This window comes from Paramacrobiotus metropolitanus, unplaced genomic scaffold (assembly GCF_019649055.1).
Source record: "Paramacrobiotus metropolitanus isolate TYO unplaced genomic scaffold, Prichtersi_v1.0 Parri_scaffold0000021, whole genome shotgun sequence".
In the NCBI taxonomy this organism is placed as follows: Eukaryota; Metazoa; Tardigrada; class Eutardigrada; order Parachela; family Macrobiotidae; genus Paramacrobiotus; species Paramacrobiotus metropolitanus.
In genome coordinates this window covers 922,102-940,640 of record NW_026570241.1, presented here as the reverse complement: position 1 = coordinate 940,640, position 18,539 = coordinate 922,102, and the positions used below count along the sequence as shown (strand labels likewise).

The window sequence follows — 18,539 nt, the reverse complement described above, 5'->3', positions numbered from 1 at the left end:
GTGTGGGGAATTCATGAGCGGATTCTTGGTTTGTGTATAACTAACGGCTGGAATGAGGAGTGCGTTACAGAGGAGAAAGGTCACGCCTGCTTCCATGCAAGGACACTCCAGCGCTCACCACACGCAAGTTCATGGACTAAATATTCTATCCGATGTTTACGAGATTGCGTTCCACATTTTCATTGTGATATTTCTGTATTACAAAGAGAAAACCCTAATCAAAGCTTGAATCCGATTTTGATGCTTCGTATGTAATGGTAGACGGTGCGGTAATTTGACTGCGCCTGTATATACTGCATAATCTATCCACATCCGCTTTAAAAGATACGTGCTTTGCGTCGTAATATATCTGCGGCACAAGGAAATAATGTCAAATAGGGCACAAGTTTAATAATGTAGACCACTGCCTCACCAGGACGCCGGTCTCTGTCGAGATGGTAGCCCAGGTTGATCCATGAAAATAAACATATCCTAGGTGCTACATAATGTGCTGCATATTAAACATATCCCCGTCATACAAAACCGGATCATTCGGATATGAGGTCTTATTCCGGAAAAGAGGTATAAAACCTCTTTCAGACACAGTTTCGAAGCAAAAATTCACTACAAAATAACTGACAGTTAGTCTGAAATTTCACTAACGAATGTCAATTTAACGCAGATAGTTTGGTACAATATAAACCATCATACTACAAACTCAATCCGTATGATTATGGTATTTATACCGCGTGTATCGTCAGTTACGATTGAACAATTTAAGCCAAATGAGCCGATAAAATGTTATGCCCGTTGCAACATTTAAAAAACTAACCAGCAATAATTATTTTTTAAAAATATATCAGTTAAACAATTTACTCTACCATAATCCCAAGTTTATATATAGTGATCGCAGCTATAACAACAAACGCTCACTAAAAGCCTGTATGGTTGGTTACCGGCATTTTCGCTGCTGAGCAGCAATTCGGGGGCACACGTGTCCTCACCTGGAAATGCGCGTACAGCCGCTTCAGTATTTTCCCATCCTGCCACTCCCCTGCCTGGCCAACGCGCCCTCGTTGGCTTCCGGCGACTGCGATTGGCCCCGCCCTCCATAGTTGACCCGTCACTTCACCGCCTCCCGGTTCTGCCAGGCCAGCGAGCTTCGGTGCGCACATGGATGCTGCCGCCCACTCCCGTTTGTTTACCGGGCTGATGAAGTTGTATTTCTGCGGTGGTGGGTTCAACAGAAGCCGGTACACAAGCCGAAATCGATCAGTTTGAGGTGGCCGTGCCGCTCGATCGAGCCACCTCAAACTGACTTCAAACATCTTCATCGATGAGGATGTTGGCGGGCTTGATGTCGCGCTGAATGAAACCGCGATGGCTTGGATGCTGCCAATGGCGCATACCTGGACAAAAAATCAACGTTAACGGGTTATTTTGTATGTCAAAAAGTTGCGAATATGCCTCAATACGGAATCGTTTATAGATCGGTTAAAAAGACATTTAAAACTAAACAAGAGAAATTCAAATTGAAAAATTTAATTAAACAAACATACTCACTCTGTAAATAGCTTTATTCTGGAAAATCCACAACACATGATAATAGGCCACCGCTGATAGACACTACATGTACCGTATCTAATACACGATGTAACCATTTTGCTACATATATGCAAGTACAACACTATTCATGTTTGTGAATTTTTTTAGACCGGATCCGGACCTCATGCGCCCTCAGCCTATACCGGGCGGTGATCCTGGCAACAGTTCATGCAACATTTTCATCTGGTGGATACTGTATGCAAATCCTCCAACGTTCTTAATACGTTGAAGAATTTGCCAGGAGTTTCGTCCGAAATTGACTTTTATGTTGCCGCATGCAGTGTTTGTTTTGAACGAAATAACAATGCAAATAGATCGTTCGGTAACACTTTTTGTTAACCTTAATTACCGGCTCTGTTACCGTAATCTGTATGCCACGTGAATGATACAACACGCATTCAATCACTGTCTTGCTAAATAAACTAGTACTGTATTTTAACGGTTTTCTGGACGTTGTTGTCCTGCAAATAGAGGAATGCAAATCCTCTGCCAATGTTGTCAATTCTACATTGCGATACACCCCCAGCGAAGTTCCCAACAAATACCTCATTACTTCGAAAAAAAACCGACTGAATCTAAAAATCCTTCTCAGCAGTTTCAAGTTTTTAACTATATTACGTGTACCGTATTTTATGCAAAAGATTCTTCTGAAATTGCACGGAAAAAACGTGTCCTGTTAAGTACTTGGTTCCGAATTTAGGTTAGTACTTATCGCCGGCATCTGTAATTGTTCTTCTGCAACGCTTTCGATAATGTTTATTTTAATTCGGCCCCTGGTTCAGGGACGACAGTTCAAAAGTTTTAACGTAAAACAGAAGTACAACTAACATCCTTCGGTGAATATACTCTATAACGTGTAGAACGTAAATGCGACGAACAGCACAGGTTTTCAAAAAACAGACCACAGAATTTTCTAAGTACGCTGATTAAGTTCCATTCAGAAAATTTTCGTAAAACTATCGATGTAATTGTAATGCAATAAACCAGCGAAGCAGACAAATTTTAGGAAAGTGAAGTCATCTTTATTGCGAGAATAATTTGAATGAAAGTGTCAACGTTCTATAGAGGACTTCTATGACGACGATGACGATATGGATAACGTCAAGCTTTTCAAGCCCCAGACGCTGCAGTAACTTCCATCTTCTGCGTGACAGCCATACACTTAGGAATGCTCGGTACCCGAGGAGTCGTGCTGAAATAAAAAACGCATCAACAGAATGATATATTATGATTTTTAATTTGTAAAGCAAATAACGGTTACAGTGTCGGTGACGCCCGTACGTAAGGTGGTTCAACATACTATAAGAGCAATCTCGCTTTTCGACCTAGCTTACTTTACATACTGCCGGCTGATTTGTTCTGACGATCGAAAAGCAGATATATAGATATTATAACTAAATTAAGCCGTGTGCATCTGGCAGTTATTAGGTCCGTACAATTGCAATTATCGCACCTTCTTCGCGGCAACTGTCAGTTAAAACGAGGTGTGCTACTGTATAGAAAGGTGGCCGAAGTTTTTGCGTTTTTAAAAATTTTGGAGCAGTTGCGGTTGCATCAATAATTACAGCATTTAAAAGAATCAAGTGAAGTTTATTGTCCTTGCAATGGAGCGGTTGCCCCCTCTAGGCTTCAGACAGGAGAAAGAAAGCAGTACTCGTATAGCAATAACATCGAGAAATATTAACAGTAAACACGAAAGTCATTACGCAATGCAAAACAAGCAGGAAACAAAATTTGCAGAGAATAATTATCAGCAGTTATCACATGAATAGGAAGAAAGGAAGTCAGTACTTTCGTTACGGTTACGAACAGTTGGTTTACCTATGTGGAAAAAGGGAGGGAGAAGATTGCGCTTGGGTCGATGCATGAAACCAAAGCCCACATACTTAAATTATTTAGTTTCCAAAAATTTTCAATAATAAAGATTTCTGGAAACTAAATAACTTAAGTATGTGGGTTAAAATAATAACTTAAGTAAAGTATCAGACATTTTTTAGACCAAAAGAAGATATTAAGGATTTTGTGCTTGATAACCAAGAAGATATGGGTTTCTGCAAACAGTCAAACCGCAGAATAAGTAAGCAAAAAATAGGGTGTAATAACGAAAAAGAAAAGACAGACTTCTTCGTTAAAACGCTTGTACGCAAATGAATGCTTAATAGCATCTCGGTAAACATCTATTGCTCAAATTCAATTTGATATCAGTTAACCATCACTTGTTTGTGTAATAAGCGGGCTTGATGAAATCTAACGATCTAAGACTTATTGAATGTGAATATAGCTTACTTTAACTTGCAAAACGTGCATCAGTGCGCGGCAAAGCCTGGATCAGTAACCATCTATCTGTGGCCAACGGCATGAATCCAGCAGTATCAAATATCGTATAACTGCGAATTCCTTTACTAATCACAAATCCACATTTCCCTCCAAGAAATGAAAAGATTTTCGTGAAATTGAGCCTATTCACTGTTTCATTTGTTAACCGTAATATTAAGCAAATGCAGCTGCATAAAACTGCAGATTATGCAGTTTCCACTGCAATTATTTTCATCATATCAATTATAACTTCTGTCTTGCTTGCTTGATTGTTTGTTTGCTCGATGAATTTGTGGATTTCCTAAAATTCCAGATTTCTTAAACAGCACAATGGAGTTATTCAGCGATAGCATTGTGCTTGCTGTCTTATTAGCACAACGCATAATGATGCAGATCCTTTTATATAAATAAAGCAAATGTAGTGGACGTAAGTTAAAAATGTACTGGTATCGAATTCAGCGTAAATCATATCGGTACAAAGATGGATTTATTATCATTTATCAGACTACCTTTGTGATGGTAAAAATTGATTTAAAGTACAGTAACTTTTGTGGCGGTTACCATTCCAATGCGATAAACCTAAAAACTGCCTGCCCTGTTCTTGCTACAAAACGCAGGTCAATTTCACCACGATTCCGAAATTGTTTATAACTTTTAATTGGATTTGATTTCTTTCAAAAAGGTTGCAATTGTCGTTTAAAATCAGCAGTGCAAAACAAGTAAAAAATTAGCCTAGCCAAAATCTTTACAATAACTGAAACCAGAAAATGTCATTTAGCAAAAAAGAATGGGGCGTGACAACAAACTGCAAAACGAAAAACAGCATCGAAACTTGAGCAGTTTCCCTGACAAAGCAGTTATGGTAACGTAACTGAGCGAACCAAAACAAAAACGATGAGGTGTTCTGTGAACTAAAAAAATAATGTAAAAAAACCCTTTTCAAAAAACCTTTATAATACCCTGAGGTAGCGGCTCCACAATAACAAACTCGGAAAATTGGCAAAACAGATGTGTGCAAAATAAAAGTTAACAGAGGTTAAAAAATTGTTAAGCTATGCCGAAGCTGTCCGAACCCAAACGCAGTGCTCCGTCCAGGTCCCTCTCAAACGTTTCATAGTCATCTTCTCGATAAAATGCCCATAGCTCAATGGAGGGATCACAAGTGTGGGCAACAGGCCAGAGTTTCGTTTCGGAACGCATAAAATCAACCTATTCATTTAACGGGATTTTAGTAAAGTATTACTTTAACGCACCTCACAGCAGAATCTTCTACTTTTTTACGTACCCCGATTTTATTAGGCACCGGGATCCGGCAGGATCCCACAATGAACAACATAAGTTGTTGCAAACGCACTTCCGGCGATTCCTCAATGTAACGCATAAAATGATCAAATGTAGTCTGGTCCTGTTTGTTCGTCAAAGTTAAAGGTTTTATCTGGTTTTTGAATTCCTTAGCCGTCGACACCGTCTGCAAGAGGTAAGTAGCCAAAGTACTTTGCAGCCCCAGTTCCACAATTTCCTGCAATGTTGCGCGTGATTAATTGCACCAAATAGCATAAAATTGTGTAGAACGTACATTAACAATAGAATGCTGGTCAAAACCCGCTTTGATCAGGGAAAGGTTCCTAGTTCTTCGATCAATCAGCTCGTACTGAGACAAAGTAGAAAGAACCTGGCCTTTTCCCATATCCTTCCAGAAGTATGGCTAAACACGGAAGTATGTATAAAAAATATCTCGCAATCGCACTGGATACAAATATTCAGGTATCAGTGGCAAACTGATAATTTGAATGCCTAGCAATTAGTATGCAGTAAAGCTTAAGTTACCTGAATATCGTGATCAATCATCCAACTCCTTAATTCTGGAATTTGTTCAGGTAAATTGCTGTTGCACTCGACGCTTTGGATGAGATTAGTCAAATTCTTAGTCGATGGGAATACGCTTTCGATGCTTTTATACTGACGCTTTTGTTCGAAGATGAAATCCAGAAGGGACGCATGAATAAATGTCGGAAATGCGCCTCCGTGAGCAAGGCAAACGAAAATCAGTTTTCCAATTGATACACAAATCCATTCAGGGATTAACGCGCTGGTGATAACTTTTTCCCGGTCGCCTTCAAAATAGCAAGACCGCTCTGCTTGAATCCAGGCTTTACTTGTGATATCTCGCAACACTCCCCCGAGATCCGCAGCCCTGCGCAAAACAAAATCATTAAAACATTAAAGCCTCTTTGAAACCTTATTGTGCACTAAAAGAAACTATTCTGAGCCACTGAAAATTATGTCGCACATTTGATAATTCACAATTATCCTGGCCGTTAGAGCGATTGAATTTTCCTTTAAAAAGTGCAGCAGCTCTTCTAACACGTTCTCCATATCCTTCAGGTAGAAAACTGGCTGCGTCTCCGGAAACTTATCAACAAACTTTGCGAGGAATTCTTCAACGAGTTCGTGAACGCAGTCCTCGTCATCCGAATCAATCCGAACTTCAAAACTGGTTTCTTCGTAGTCGGGTAATTCCCTTTGTGCAAGTCGTGATGAGCGACGAACTGCGATCCTTTCTAGTAAACACATCTGGTTAACCCACATTTGAGAAAAACTGCTTTTCTTTGTATGACCTACCGTTCCTTTGCTCATTCCTTGTTTCGTTCGGTCCCGCAGATGACTGAGAGTTATATTCGTTGCTCGATTGGTTTGGTGCTACAAATGACTGACGACGGTTCAGATCTTCGACCTTGAACGACAGAACTTTGTTTGCGAAGTAAAACATCAGCGCTAGCTTGCTTTATACATACCCGTTGATGTTCAGCATCTGGCGCGGTTGCCGTGAAACCTACGGCGAAAAGCAAGTGCACTGCAGTCGGAAGATTGGAGTGTGTAAGTTTAGTAAATAATACATTATCTGTACTGTAAGTCTGCGGTTTCTGTGTTACTGTAGGAGTATTTGATACTTGTGAGAAGGATAAGTATACGTCGCTGCTATGGAAACGGCTGGGCACCGACCATAGATCACGGTCTGGATTATTCAGTGGGGCGTGTTAAGACAGCGGAAATCTTGATGTTTGGGGATTCAGGTCTTTGCTGCCTTTTAGACTGGGTACCGTACGATTATATTCTACAGCAGGAAGTCTCGCTGGAGCTTAACGAACCCCAGGAAGTGTGCGATCTCCAATCGAAAATTTTCCGCTTTTCGAATCAGTGCACATACATAAACAGCGAGGCGGGGGCAGATTCAGAGAAGGTCCTACAGACAGCTTCTCTGGTGCTTTGTCGTTACCGGCTGAGCCCTAAAATCATTGTGATCTGTGCCAGCACCAATGACATTCGAAAGTTTTTTTTTTAAATTCTTCGAATTTATCTTTCGTTAACGCGGAATACCGACACCGTGATCAAGTTAACCCGCCCTTACAGAAAAACCACGCGTGCAGTCGCTTGTAAGACTGTTTGCCCTTCCTAAGACTGTTCGGATTACAGTCTTAGGAAGGAATTCTTCGGGTTGTCTTTCCTTTGTAAGACTGTTCGGATTACACCTAGCGGACGGCAGAAATTCTGCGGAAAACGAAAAGTCTCCGGCATGGAAGTTTGCTAGTACTTTACGTAGAGCAATACAGCGCCGGTTAGACCATTCATGGCCTGGTACCGTTAGCGCATCGCACTAATGTTCCAATCCTTTTAAAAATAGTGGTACTCTCTAAGAGTCGATTGAAGCCATTTCCGCTTTACGATTGTTTATCGCTGACGCAACAATAACGACGCGTAACGATTTAGCTTTATTTATTCAATATGTGATGGCATTAGCACCGTAATACGGGTCACCGGCGCAACTGGACTAGTCGTTCATCCTGTAAATAATAACATTTTTCCTCCTACAGAGAGGTGGGACGGGAAAGAAGAACAAATACTCAACAAATCATTTTTATTGAAAGATGCCGGGTCAAAAGCAGTGCACGTAAAGTATGCCTAATGACCCAAAGTCCGGAACCAACCGCAAAAAAAATAAGACAAAAAGCCACTTTCGCTCAAATCCAGAGGACAATCTTCGGAAATTGCTGGAATTTTTTTTAAAAATTCCAAATTATTTCAACTGTGATCAAATTATTTCAGGCTAGCGAAAGTTCCAGTATGGATCCCATACTAAATCAAAGCAGAAGTAGGAGAAAAAATGGGTATCGCGCGAAGCCGACGCACGATATTCCTGCGAGATTTGCAAGAAATTGAACAAAAATATTGAAATGATTATTTTTCTATTTTGAACCCTTGAAATTATTTTACGGTTTTGAACGTTTTTAATCTTGCACACTTGCACAATTAAAAAAGCTCCTTACTTAGATTTCTACGAGTATCTAATCTGTTTGACTCTACGAGTATTTATCTGTTTCGCCCCTTCGAAATCTGCCCGCTTGTACCTGTTGGAAACTTCAGGGTAAAGAGGGATTACTGCTTAAAAATACTAGCCGATCTTGCAAATACGTAACTAAAGAAATTATTATTTTTGATTGAATTTCTAGCGATTTTTGCAGCAAAATCGACTATCCGCTTCGCACTCCGCGCGAATGAATTTTTTACTGGGTCCGTGAAGGATCGGTTAGCCAACTTGCGCAGCCGATCCGCTCGTTCTCGTCTCATGATGCCTGACATGACCCATCAGCGCGGAGGACGGGAACGAGTCGGACAGCAAGGGTTTCCTCTCCCTCCTGCCGCCTCCTCGTGGCGTTGTCTGGAAACGTCGCTATCCTGACGGCCAAGTGCAGGTTAAACCAGAGGAGGCCTTTCATTTTACCTATAAGAATAAAAATACCTTCCCGCGTTCAGTTTCGTCCTTCTATTTTTCCGCGATTTTAGTAATTACAGTGTTACCACGCCAACCGCCCCGTGGAAGCAGTCACAATATTCATCTAATCAACCCACTGCGGATGGCAACTGCTGCCAGCTGTTGGCAACTGTCGCAACTTTCCTGCACCCGGTCTCCAACCCTCCCAACCTCGTCCCCTCCTGGCCTTCTACCATACTGGCCTCCTACCCTTCTACTCTGTTACCGTCCCGGCCTCCTATTCTCCAAGTTTTCTGCTCTGGGTTGTCAAAGTTTAAAGTTAAGTCAAAGTTTAAACCTTAAGTTTAAACTTTAAACCACGAGACTAATTTTGAAAGAAATGTAGCATCTTGAGTTTGCATGAACGTTTATCATATGAAACTTCGCAGTTAAAAGATTGTGTAAAACAAAGTTCAATAAACAGATTAAGGACGTTCAGAGTTTAATATGATGTTTCAACATCCGCGCGCCAAAACCAGACACTTTCTTAAAGATTTCTAGCAAGGAATGTTTAGCTAATGAGATTTCTTTAATCTGTATCCGTGACTTGGATTAGCAATTTGAAAGAAAGCATTAAACCTTTGTTTGAACAATTTATTTCCAGTTTACACTGCAATTTCAATTTTTAAAGAAAGTCATACAAACTTTAACGATTTTGGACAAAGACTAAACCTTTATCACACTTCGTTAAACTTCGGAGAAAGTTTAGTGCTTTCTCTACTTTAGTCCACTCGGGCTTGCCATATTAATGGAATCAAACCAAGCCGAAACTCGTTACGTCTTCTTGATAAGGGGCATTTATTATTGAGTTTTCTTTAAGCGTTAATTTACGCCATCTTAGAGCGACTGAGATTGTTTGCCACGTGACATGTGGAAAGTAGCGGTTCTAGATCTATGAAACCCTCACGTTATCACTAGTTTTAAACGATTTTTTTCTTGCTTGGAATAAACCTCAGATATTCCTCCACGGCTTCGAGGAGAAAAGTGAGCTGAGCGAGGTATGCCTGGTATCCAAATGTAACGACTCCTTACAGGCTGTCACTTCCTGCTCTGCTTTCCCTTTGAATCGCCTTAGGATAATGGTGCACTAACTGGTTTTAGCGCTGTCGTATAGAAACTAGATGGCCGATTTCTTCAGGTACAGATCGAGGAAGAAGTAACTGGAATGCATCTTCCGCAATGCTTTTGTCTACGTACAAAAAGCATCCAAAGCAGCACGGCTAAACGACTGTAACAACTAACAGCATTTGGCCGGCGTTACCTGCGCTGCCGTCGGAGATGAGCTAACTAAGTTCCACGTCGCAAGTTGCGAATGCGGTAAACGTTAAGTAAAAACCAAAAAGACAATTGAAAATGGTGAACTTAACAAGCTGACCAAGTCTAAAGGGTTGCGCCACCAATAGAGCCGGAAACCGACACTGCTTAGATTTCCCTTTTAAATGGAACCAAACCACCAACAAATCGAGAAGTTCTATTTTATTTGCACAAAACTTCTTCCTCTTGACTCGAAATAGTCAGTTATTCATAGGTACAGCAAAAAGCATCATAGCCACTACGGAGAGCAACTTGTGCACAAATAAAAGTTAGGGTACTTTGTTACATAGTTTCTGCCTCATACTGGTCGGATATCAAGATACGTACATGACAGCATACACCAGTGATTAGTGATAGTTTTCTGGCATTAAGTGCGTTTCAGTTTTAACACAGAATACAGTTTCGGGCATCGAACAGGCATTCTCCATTATCCTGCTCGACATAACACCGCTTTGAAAATCCTGGTTGCCGTGATGCCATCACTTACGCGTGTTCGTATAAATCGTATGTAATGACAATGATGACCTGAAGATTAAAAATATCCGTATCAATAGAACCAGGAACTTTCTATATTCTATTCTGCACTAAAGAAAGTACTTGATAGCACTTATAACATTACAATGTGCACACAAAGTCATTCAGCAGTAACCCATCACAGAATGTGAAACACATCTTTACCGGTGTCGAGAGAAATCCCACGTAGAATACCAGAAGTATCCATTGTCTAACGGATAACGGTCTTGGCCTTCAGGGACAACCGCTTTGTGAAGTCAGGCTTAGTCAGCACGTTCCGTAGTATTGAACTCGGTTAGAAAGCGTACTTAAGTCAACAGTTACTGGCGCATTTCGAAACACTAAAAAAGAAGTTGATGAGCTCGTGTGCAATGAATGCAAAATCGGTTTTCCTGTGATATGCCTAGCAGCGATGAAATTATTACGTGTGCATTTGTTGATAATATAATTCATAAAAACATGTTACTTGAAGGCTTATACTGACAGCAGTAGCTTGAAATTGGTATTAAAATACTGCGCACGTGTGAGAACCAGTGCAGTGAACAAATTTAAAAAGCATGAGTGAAATTTTTGGCGAAACTACAGATAAGGCTAATTAAGATGCTTACCACAGACCATAAATGGTTAGTACAATTGTTCACTCGTTTTAGGGCGCTTATGCATTCCTTACGTACACTGCTTTTCTAATTCTACTTACAATTAGAAACACAGAAAAATGATTCCTGGAAATCAGGGCTACACATTTCCGCATATCAAATCATGCTCTGCAAAACTGCAAGCAAAGGTATGTCTTGGCCGTTTTTCTGAGGTCGGTCAAGCAGATGGTGAACAAGACGGGATCCACCAGTGCTTGCACCTGGTACATGAACCAACCCAACTTATCCAGAAGCAGAGTGTTTATCTCTAATCCCGAGAACCCGACAAGCGTCCAGTACACCACTGGCGGTGTCCAGCACAATAAAATGCTGGCGGTCATAAAGGTCAAGGCCACGAATCCCCGTGAGGACGCTGCGCCATGTTTCCGCGGCAAAAACCGCTGATTGGTCGCTATTTCACTGCTCGCGTCACCGGTTCGAGCTGTCATGTGTACAGCTAATTTTGTCGCTTGTTTTCTCTTGTAGACGATAAACGGATATGCGGCCTGAATACAGACCAACGGGCAAACGAATAAGGGAAACGACAGCACGATGCCCCAAATGCGAGTGACTCCAACATCGGGGTTGAGGTTACATCCTCGCACTGCTTCATCGATGCGGTACAGCCAATGATCAACGAGTACCAGCGGTAACGCCACAAAGTGCAGGATGAAAACTGTCACCACACAAATTATCACGGACATGCGTCGCGTATGGTATTCCCGATACGAAATCGGGAATACGATGGCCCACACCCGGTTCAGGGTGATCAGAAGATGCGAGTAGCTCGTGACGCTTGTCACCACTATTGATCCGTACAAATAGTACGTGCACACCGAGGATCCCATCCAGAAATATCCACCGGCGTGTTTTAGAGCGTCCACAGGACTCATGATGACGCTGTTCGCCAGAATGTTGGATCCGAGGAGGAAGATTATATAAGTCATGAAAGGAGTCCGTAGATTTTCGTGCCGGGTGAACAGCACCATCACGAAACCGTTGGTAATCGCGACCAAGATGACGAAGACGACATTGGTCCACAGAAAGAATTCGGTGTTCCCAAGAGCCAAGGAAATCGCTGGTGTAGTGTTATGCGAATAATTTAATGGCATCTTGTTAGTATCAAACAGACTTTCTGTACATTAATGATTGCGAAGAATCTGATTCCCAAGAAGCAGCAATCGCAAAGCCAAGAACAATGCAACATGCCTCGAAGTGCTGCTGTTAACTGCTGAGTTGCAATGACCGAATCCAGGAACGCTTGCTCGGCATGTAAAATTTTGCAAAGTTGGCGAAGTGCGCACTTTACCGACAGCGCTGATCTATCCTGTGGGACAATCGTTAAGATACTGTACTGCACTAACTGCAGTGGATAATGAGAATATAGTATATAGATACTTACATTTGGTGCGTTATGTTAAGCCACAGTGTATTACTTACCATAACTTCTATTGGTACAGTAGTTAACTGTCTGGATGCGCACGGCTCTATTTTTTCTGTCGATATCCGTATGTACAAAAATTCCATACAACGGATTGCCAAAATAATGGGATTGCCAAAATAACGAATACGTCTACAGACTATACATATGGCCCAATGCGATGGTGATACAAATGTTGCAAATTTTGGCGTTATCCAGCGGTCGGCTACGGATAGAGAGCGACTATTCCCAGATATTATGTATATTGCCGTGTATTTATATACTGTAATAAACAAAAATTACTGTACGAATATCAACCGGCAAATTGCGTTAGCGCGGCATCGTATTCATAACTGCATTGCAGTTATGAATACGTATTATAAGATTACGCGCTAACGCAATTTGCCGGTGCAGTTACTGCAACTGCCTTACCATAATATTATTAACCAGACCTGGGCAGTTATGGAAAATGGACCAATAGTTAGAGTTAAGAGTTAGACGGGGCGCGCGAGTTACGTTACGAGTTACGCTATTCCCAATAACCTGAGTTACGAGTTATAGCGCGAGTTACGCTACAGTAAAAAAATGTCATTTGCGCTCTTAATCAATTTAAGTTAGGACTAATTACTTACACTATGTAAGGGCGGGACGCCCCGCCCTCCTGAGTAGCTATTCGCTGTTTCTGGGGATTTCCACCCCGCACATTGCTGCGCTGTTTTCACGGATTTGCAGCACAGTTGCACTGGCTGCAGGATCCTTCCTCGTTAGTCTGGTGTTGCTGCGCCACGGTGCGCATTAGATTCGGCAATAAAGCCTCATCCGGGTTCGCGCTGTTCGCTGTCGAGGATACGCGTGGCGCCCCTATGGCCCCGCGTTATAACTAGATTTTAAGCACATACCGATGTGTTTTTCGAAACAGGTAACTGATTCTCTAATTCAAAAAAATAGTAGTGAAACATCAGCTCTACATGTTTGCATGTTCGCACAAGTACTGTATCTGTATTACAAAATACGCTGGAACTGCCGGACCGGCGCTAACCGTAAGCGTTTTGAAGTCCATTTCACGAGCTGTAAACTTAAGGATTTGCCAGGAAAAGCACATTCCACCGATTTTTAAGACCGCTTTTTACCGCTGGTATTGTTAGGGGGTTAATAAAGGAAACGCTACAGCTGAGCTGAGCATTTTACCTTTTTCTCTTTATCGGTAGCTACCTATTAGACGGTCTTTGCGTGTACCCTGGCCTTTCAATCTGAATTAATTAAAAATTACTTTCATAAATACTGCTTTTAAGTCTAAGAAAACAATACTGGCCGTTTCCATTAAATACCTTATCCCTGCCGGATAAAGGGCATAAAACCGGTGCCGCAATCCCTTTTCAAGTAGCCAAGCTGATTCGCTTCCTATTACTTAAAAGTACGGTATAGCTTAAAAGTTTTGTACGTGTGCAGGCGGGGTGAACACTTGCTGCGATTTACGAGTACGTATTCGGCATATTTAAATAGAATCTCTGATCCCATATTCACAATCAACCATATGGCCGGTTGACTAAGTTTCTATGGCGGTAGTAGTGTACACCAGATCAAACGATGTTCATTAAAACTGTTTCGCGAATTTTCGGAAAGTAATGTGGCCTGAGTCAAACTTTCTTTGTGTTTGTGTTTAATATTTTTACATATAACTCGAAACCACAAAGTTACGCTATAGTTACGCTGCGCTATTTTATTTTCGAGTTACGTTAGAGTTAAGTTTTCTTTATAACGTAACTCTGAAGCGAGTTACGCTTCAGAGTTACGTTATAACTCGATAACTCGGAAATAACTCGCGTTAAGTTATGAGTTAAGTTATAACTGCCCAGGTCTGTTATTAACGCAACTCTACTCGTAGCCAATTTCGCAGCAGCTGCCAACTATAGCGTAGAATGATTGACAGCCACAGAATAGTACATAAACAGCATAATATTCTGTTTGATATTGCGATTTTCGATTGATAATTCCCATAAATAATCTGGTAAGGAGGAAACTTGCGCTTAAAAACGTCCAGAGTCAGTCCGAACTTCGAATCGAAGTGTATAAAATATGTCGGTACGTGCTGTAATATCCATATAGATATAGATATACTAGAGTAGTACACGTATAGATACCGTTCATTTCATTTCATTTCATTCTGGCAATACTCGTCGCCAAACCGCATAACAACAAACAAGCCCTGATTTCTGACAGACAGCGAAATATATCGTACCAAGTGAAAGCTCTAAATTCACACAAAGTGAAGTAGTAATTCTAACAGAACAACAGGCAATAGGCAACAGCAAAGCAATCACTGCGCTAATATTATACACCATGTACAAGTACAACAGTGCTGTCTCCCGACGTTCTTCCTAAACCGCATGTCAGGCAGCGGAAAAAACACAGCCGGTACTTTGCGATTGCTTTATGCGGCTAGTTGTTTCGAAAACGGCTCGGTTTACATGTTCAGCAAAGTACGGTAATTCATTCACGCAGAGTTACAATGGAGGCTATAACACTGCAACAGACAGATCGTATGCAGCAGCTCGCAAACGCGAGCGCCAGCTTTATTTTAACGCGCAATGGCGCTAACCGGCTCGGGCAGAGCAAGACGTTCAACAGAACCAGACTAAGAGAATTCTAAACAGGTAGCAAGCACATCTCTAGGGAAGGCGCCAATCCTCTGCTTCGACTGATCTCCCTGTTTCCTTCCATTTGGCACGATTGGTGCTGCGGACATCACAGGCTTTTCAGTCCAAGCCGTTACTGAGTAGCCAGGGTGGTATTGTGATCCTCCATCTCCCGTGCCCGTCTCCGTGGTGGTATTGCTGCCTCAGCCAAGCACTTCGCACACAGGCCTTGCGGGCCGTGCACTCGCAGCCTGAACTCAGAGTGGTCACCCATCTAAGTCCAAACCGCGCTCGGTGTAGGCTATCTTTCAAAACCCGAAGGTTCATCCATCTAGCCACAACGAGTGTGCAGTAGCCACAACGAGTGTGCAGTAAGCCACAACGAGTGTGCAGTAGCCACAACGAGTGTGCAGTCGCCACAACGAGTGTGCAGTAGCCACAACGAGTGTGCAGTAGCCACAACGAGTGTGCAGTGAGCCACAACGAGTGTGCAACGAGTGTGATCTGCGTCCTGCGCGGTGAGTCTGGTAACCTTTATTAACATCACGAACTGTATTTTGTTCTATACACATTCATTTTATTCCAACAGAACATTATAACAATAACTATGTCAGTATCACGACGCTTCTATCTCCAAACTTCTGTCTTAAATAGCACAGCTGGTACAGAGTTATCCGGGTCAATTTGGTCACATCCAGAGATTCCAAATTCTGATCGGTCCATCCCTGATCTCGGTAATGTACAGGGACTCGAGGGTCCAAACTCTGATACTCGCATAAGACCTGTAATTAAAGAGCACCCATTAATAACCGCGAACTTGGCGACACCTTGTCAGGCCATAGAAGTAATAAAAATTGGTTGAGTAAAGATAAAACACGCTGCAAGCCCATAACAAAAATTAGCGTATAAACTACGTACAATACAATAATTTTTTAAGTTATCAATAATTAACCTTCTGCACGAGCCATTACAAGTAGAAGTTCTTCAGGAAACACTGATAAACAGACCGAGCATGCCAGTTACACATAATTTACACCGTCGCCCGGTCTTCCAAATCTTAAAATAATTTTATGTTTCTTTCTACAATTTTGAAATTTTTGTCCAACATAATTTCAAACAGTCCGTTGAATTTTACAGTACACGGCATTTTAATAAATGGGAGTTAACTAAATAATTAACTTAACAGTCGCATAACTATTACCTGGACAATCAAATCACATAACTCTTCATTCTCTTGGTTCTCTTCGTTCTGTTGGCCAATTAATTTAATCCATTCCGAAAGGGAGCTCATCGCTTCCGGCAGAACCACACTGTTTTCCCAGGCATTCCATAAATCCTTTTCAGCACCACCTGAAGCCAGCTGGGTAATACAGAGGGGAATGGACGCCGACAGATCCTCCTTCATAACGCGACAGTTCTTCCAAACAAGGGTATCATACAACCCTGCACAACGCCGGCAGTGTTGGGATATTGCGCCGGTATAACAAGACAGCGGTCGCTCTGCCGATGATATCCCAAACTGCCAGTTTGCCAAAATTACTGTTGTAATAGCGGAGCGCTTCAGGACATCTTCAAGCAGTAGTATCGTCACCGAGAATAATTTTTCATCTACATCCGCAATCACCAGTTTTTCCGTTGAGGGATGGGTAGCGTATTTCAGCAGCGTTGCGGCCACAGTGTACATCGCATCCCAGGGAAGATCTGGGGCGATGCTGTCTCTGTAAGACACGCGCACTTCCTTGAGATTTTTCTCTGTGGTCAAGATATCGTTCCACAAGGCGCACACGCGCCGACACCGGACCCGATCCACGGTGCTGAGCGCTTCCAGGGTTTCAGTAAGAAGTTCCAAAATCGGCGGCAACCTATCGTGGTGATGCGGTGGATCGGGCACTTCTGGAGCTTTCCAGGTCGGAATGCGTCGACAAATCCGCGCTTCATTCGGGAATTTTTCGCCTTTATCGATGTACGACTGGATTGATTGTTTATTTCGTTCAAACCATTTTTTCTGGAAAAAAAAATAGAAAACCATAAACTGGTCGACGTACAGTACATCCAAACTAAAGCTGAAAAATAAAGGAAGAAGAAAAAAGAAATGTGGATAAACATACCGGCTGCAAGCGAAGCACAAGACCTACAAAAATAATCAGAATAAAGGAAAACATGTATGTTAAACGAAATAAAAAATATGCTCATAGAAATGATAAGTAAAGGAAAAATTACAATAAATATAAAATATGCAAAATTAAAATAAACAGAATTCCAGTTACTGTTTCAGTAATTATCGCATTGACAACTTAGGAAAAGCCACTTTCCGCCACCTAGCACGGCCCAAAATGCCAAAAATTAATAAAAGATAATAACGGTATATAGATATCTATATTTATAGCGTGCAAATTAAGCAAATATGTAGTTCATGCGGGTCCAATTGAAAGGAGAGATACCAGAAGACCGCCTTACGATATTTTGAGGATCCAACGATGGCGCACCCTGACGCTGCAGGTACACGATGTGGTCTTTTTCGACACGTATAAAATGATTTCCCCGGAAATCCCGTGCAAACAGACCCAGCAACACAGGCGAAATCGACGGTGCACAACTGCTCGGTAAAGCCACAGAGCGAGTGACAAAATCATGTATCCGCACTAGCTTCTTTTTGCGTTCCTCTGGCGACAGTGGAAATCGCACTTGCGCCCGTGGAAGCACCGTTCTGATGACATCGTTCCCGCAATGCACTTCCACAAAGAGGTGGAAGCCCAAGCCCATGGTGTAGGAATCAAATGTCCGATCGAGTCTGGCAGGATACCACACCCAGGGGCGGTTGCTGCGCGTCCGCAGCAGAACTTCGACATCCATCGTCACGCTTGCGCCACGAGTCCCACGACCCTGCTCTAAGGCCGGGTACTCCGGAATATAGTCGAACCAGTTGGGTAAGGCTGCACAGGAGTTATCGAAAATGCTGCGATAGTGGATAAACTGGGAGTGCTGGTCAGGACACTGGAAATCAATCGTCAATCCGGATTCTCCAGCGTCAAGCACCAGGCCGTGGTGATACAGACCGTCGATCAGCACATCCACAGCGTTCCATGCATTCACACTGTGCTCGCCGTCTCCGTAAATATGCATGCTGCCGAATAGAAACCTTGGACAGATTATGGGGATATCCCGCTTTAGGACATGCTATTTCTTAACGGGAATATTCTATTCAATTAAAAAAATGTAAAAGAATAAGAATACTAAGTATCTGTCCGCTCTGCTAGCTCTGATGTTCAACACTGAACACGGCCCGAAATCCAAAACAGCGAACAAAAATC

General features: G+C 42.1%; 3 protein-coding genes across 3 annotated transcripts; all 3 read right to left on the bottom strand.

The window, feature by feature from the left end:
* Positions 1-4,557: 4,557 nt before the first annotated feature.
* On the bottom strand, positions 4,558-6,820 carry LOC129586621 (uncharacterized). The gene is made up of 7 exons (XM_055479949.1): positions 6,696-6,820; positions 6,523-6,634; positions 6,191-6,461; positions 5,728-6,094; positions 5,477-5,605; positions 5,186-5,419; positions 4,558-5,109 (listed from the first exon to the last, which is right to left on the bottom strand). The coding sequence occupies exons 3-7, from the start codon at positions 6,274-6,276 to the stop codon at positions 4,948-4,950; spliced, it is 978 nt and encodes a 325-aa protein (XP_055335924.1). The 5' UTR covers positions 6,277-6,461; positions 6,523-6,634; positions 6,696-6,820; the 3' UTR covers positions 4,558-4,947.
* Positions 6,821-11,294: 4,474 nt separating this feature from the next.
* LOC129586478 (5-hydroxytryptamine receptor 1B-like) lies at positions 11,295-12,284 on the bottom strand. The gene has a single exon (XM_055479737.1). The coding sequence runs from the start codon at positions 12,282-12,284 to the stop codon at positions 11,295-11,297; it is 990 nt and encodes a 329-aa protein (XP_055335712.1).
* Positions 12,285-15,747: 3,463 nt separating this feature from the next.
* LOC129586598 (uncharacterized) lies at positions 15,748-18,491 on the bottom strand. The gene is made up of 3 exons (XM_055479923.1): positions 17,686-18,491; positions 16,430-17,233; positions 15,748-16,010 (listed from the first exon to the last, which is right to left on the bottom strand). Exons 1-3 carry the CDS (start codon positions 18,349-18,351, stop codon positions 15,834-15,836), a joined length of 1,647 nt encoding a protein of 548 aa, XP_055335898.1. The 5' UTR covers positions 18,352-18,491; the 3' UTR covers positions 15,748-15,833.
* Positions 18,492-18,539: the final 48 nt, after the last annotated feature.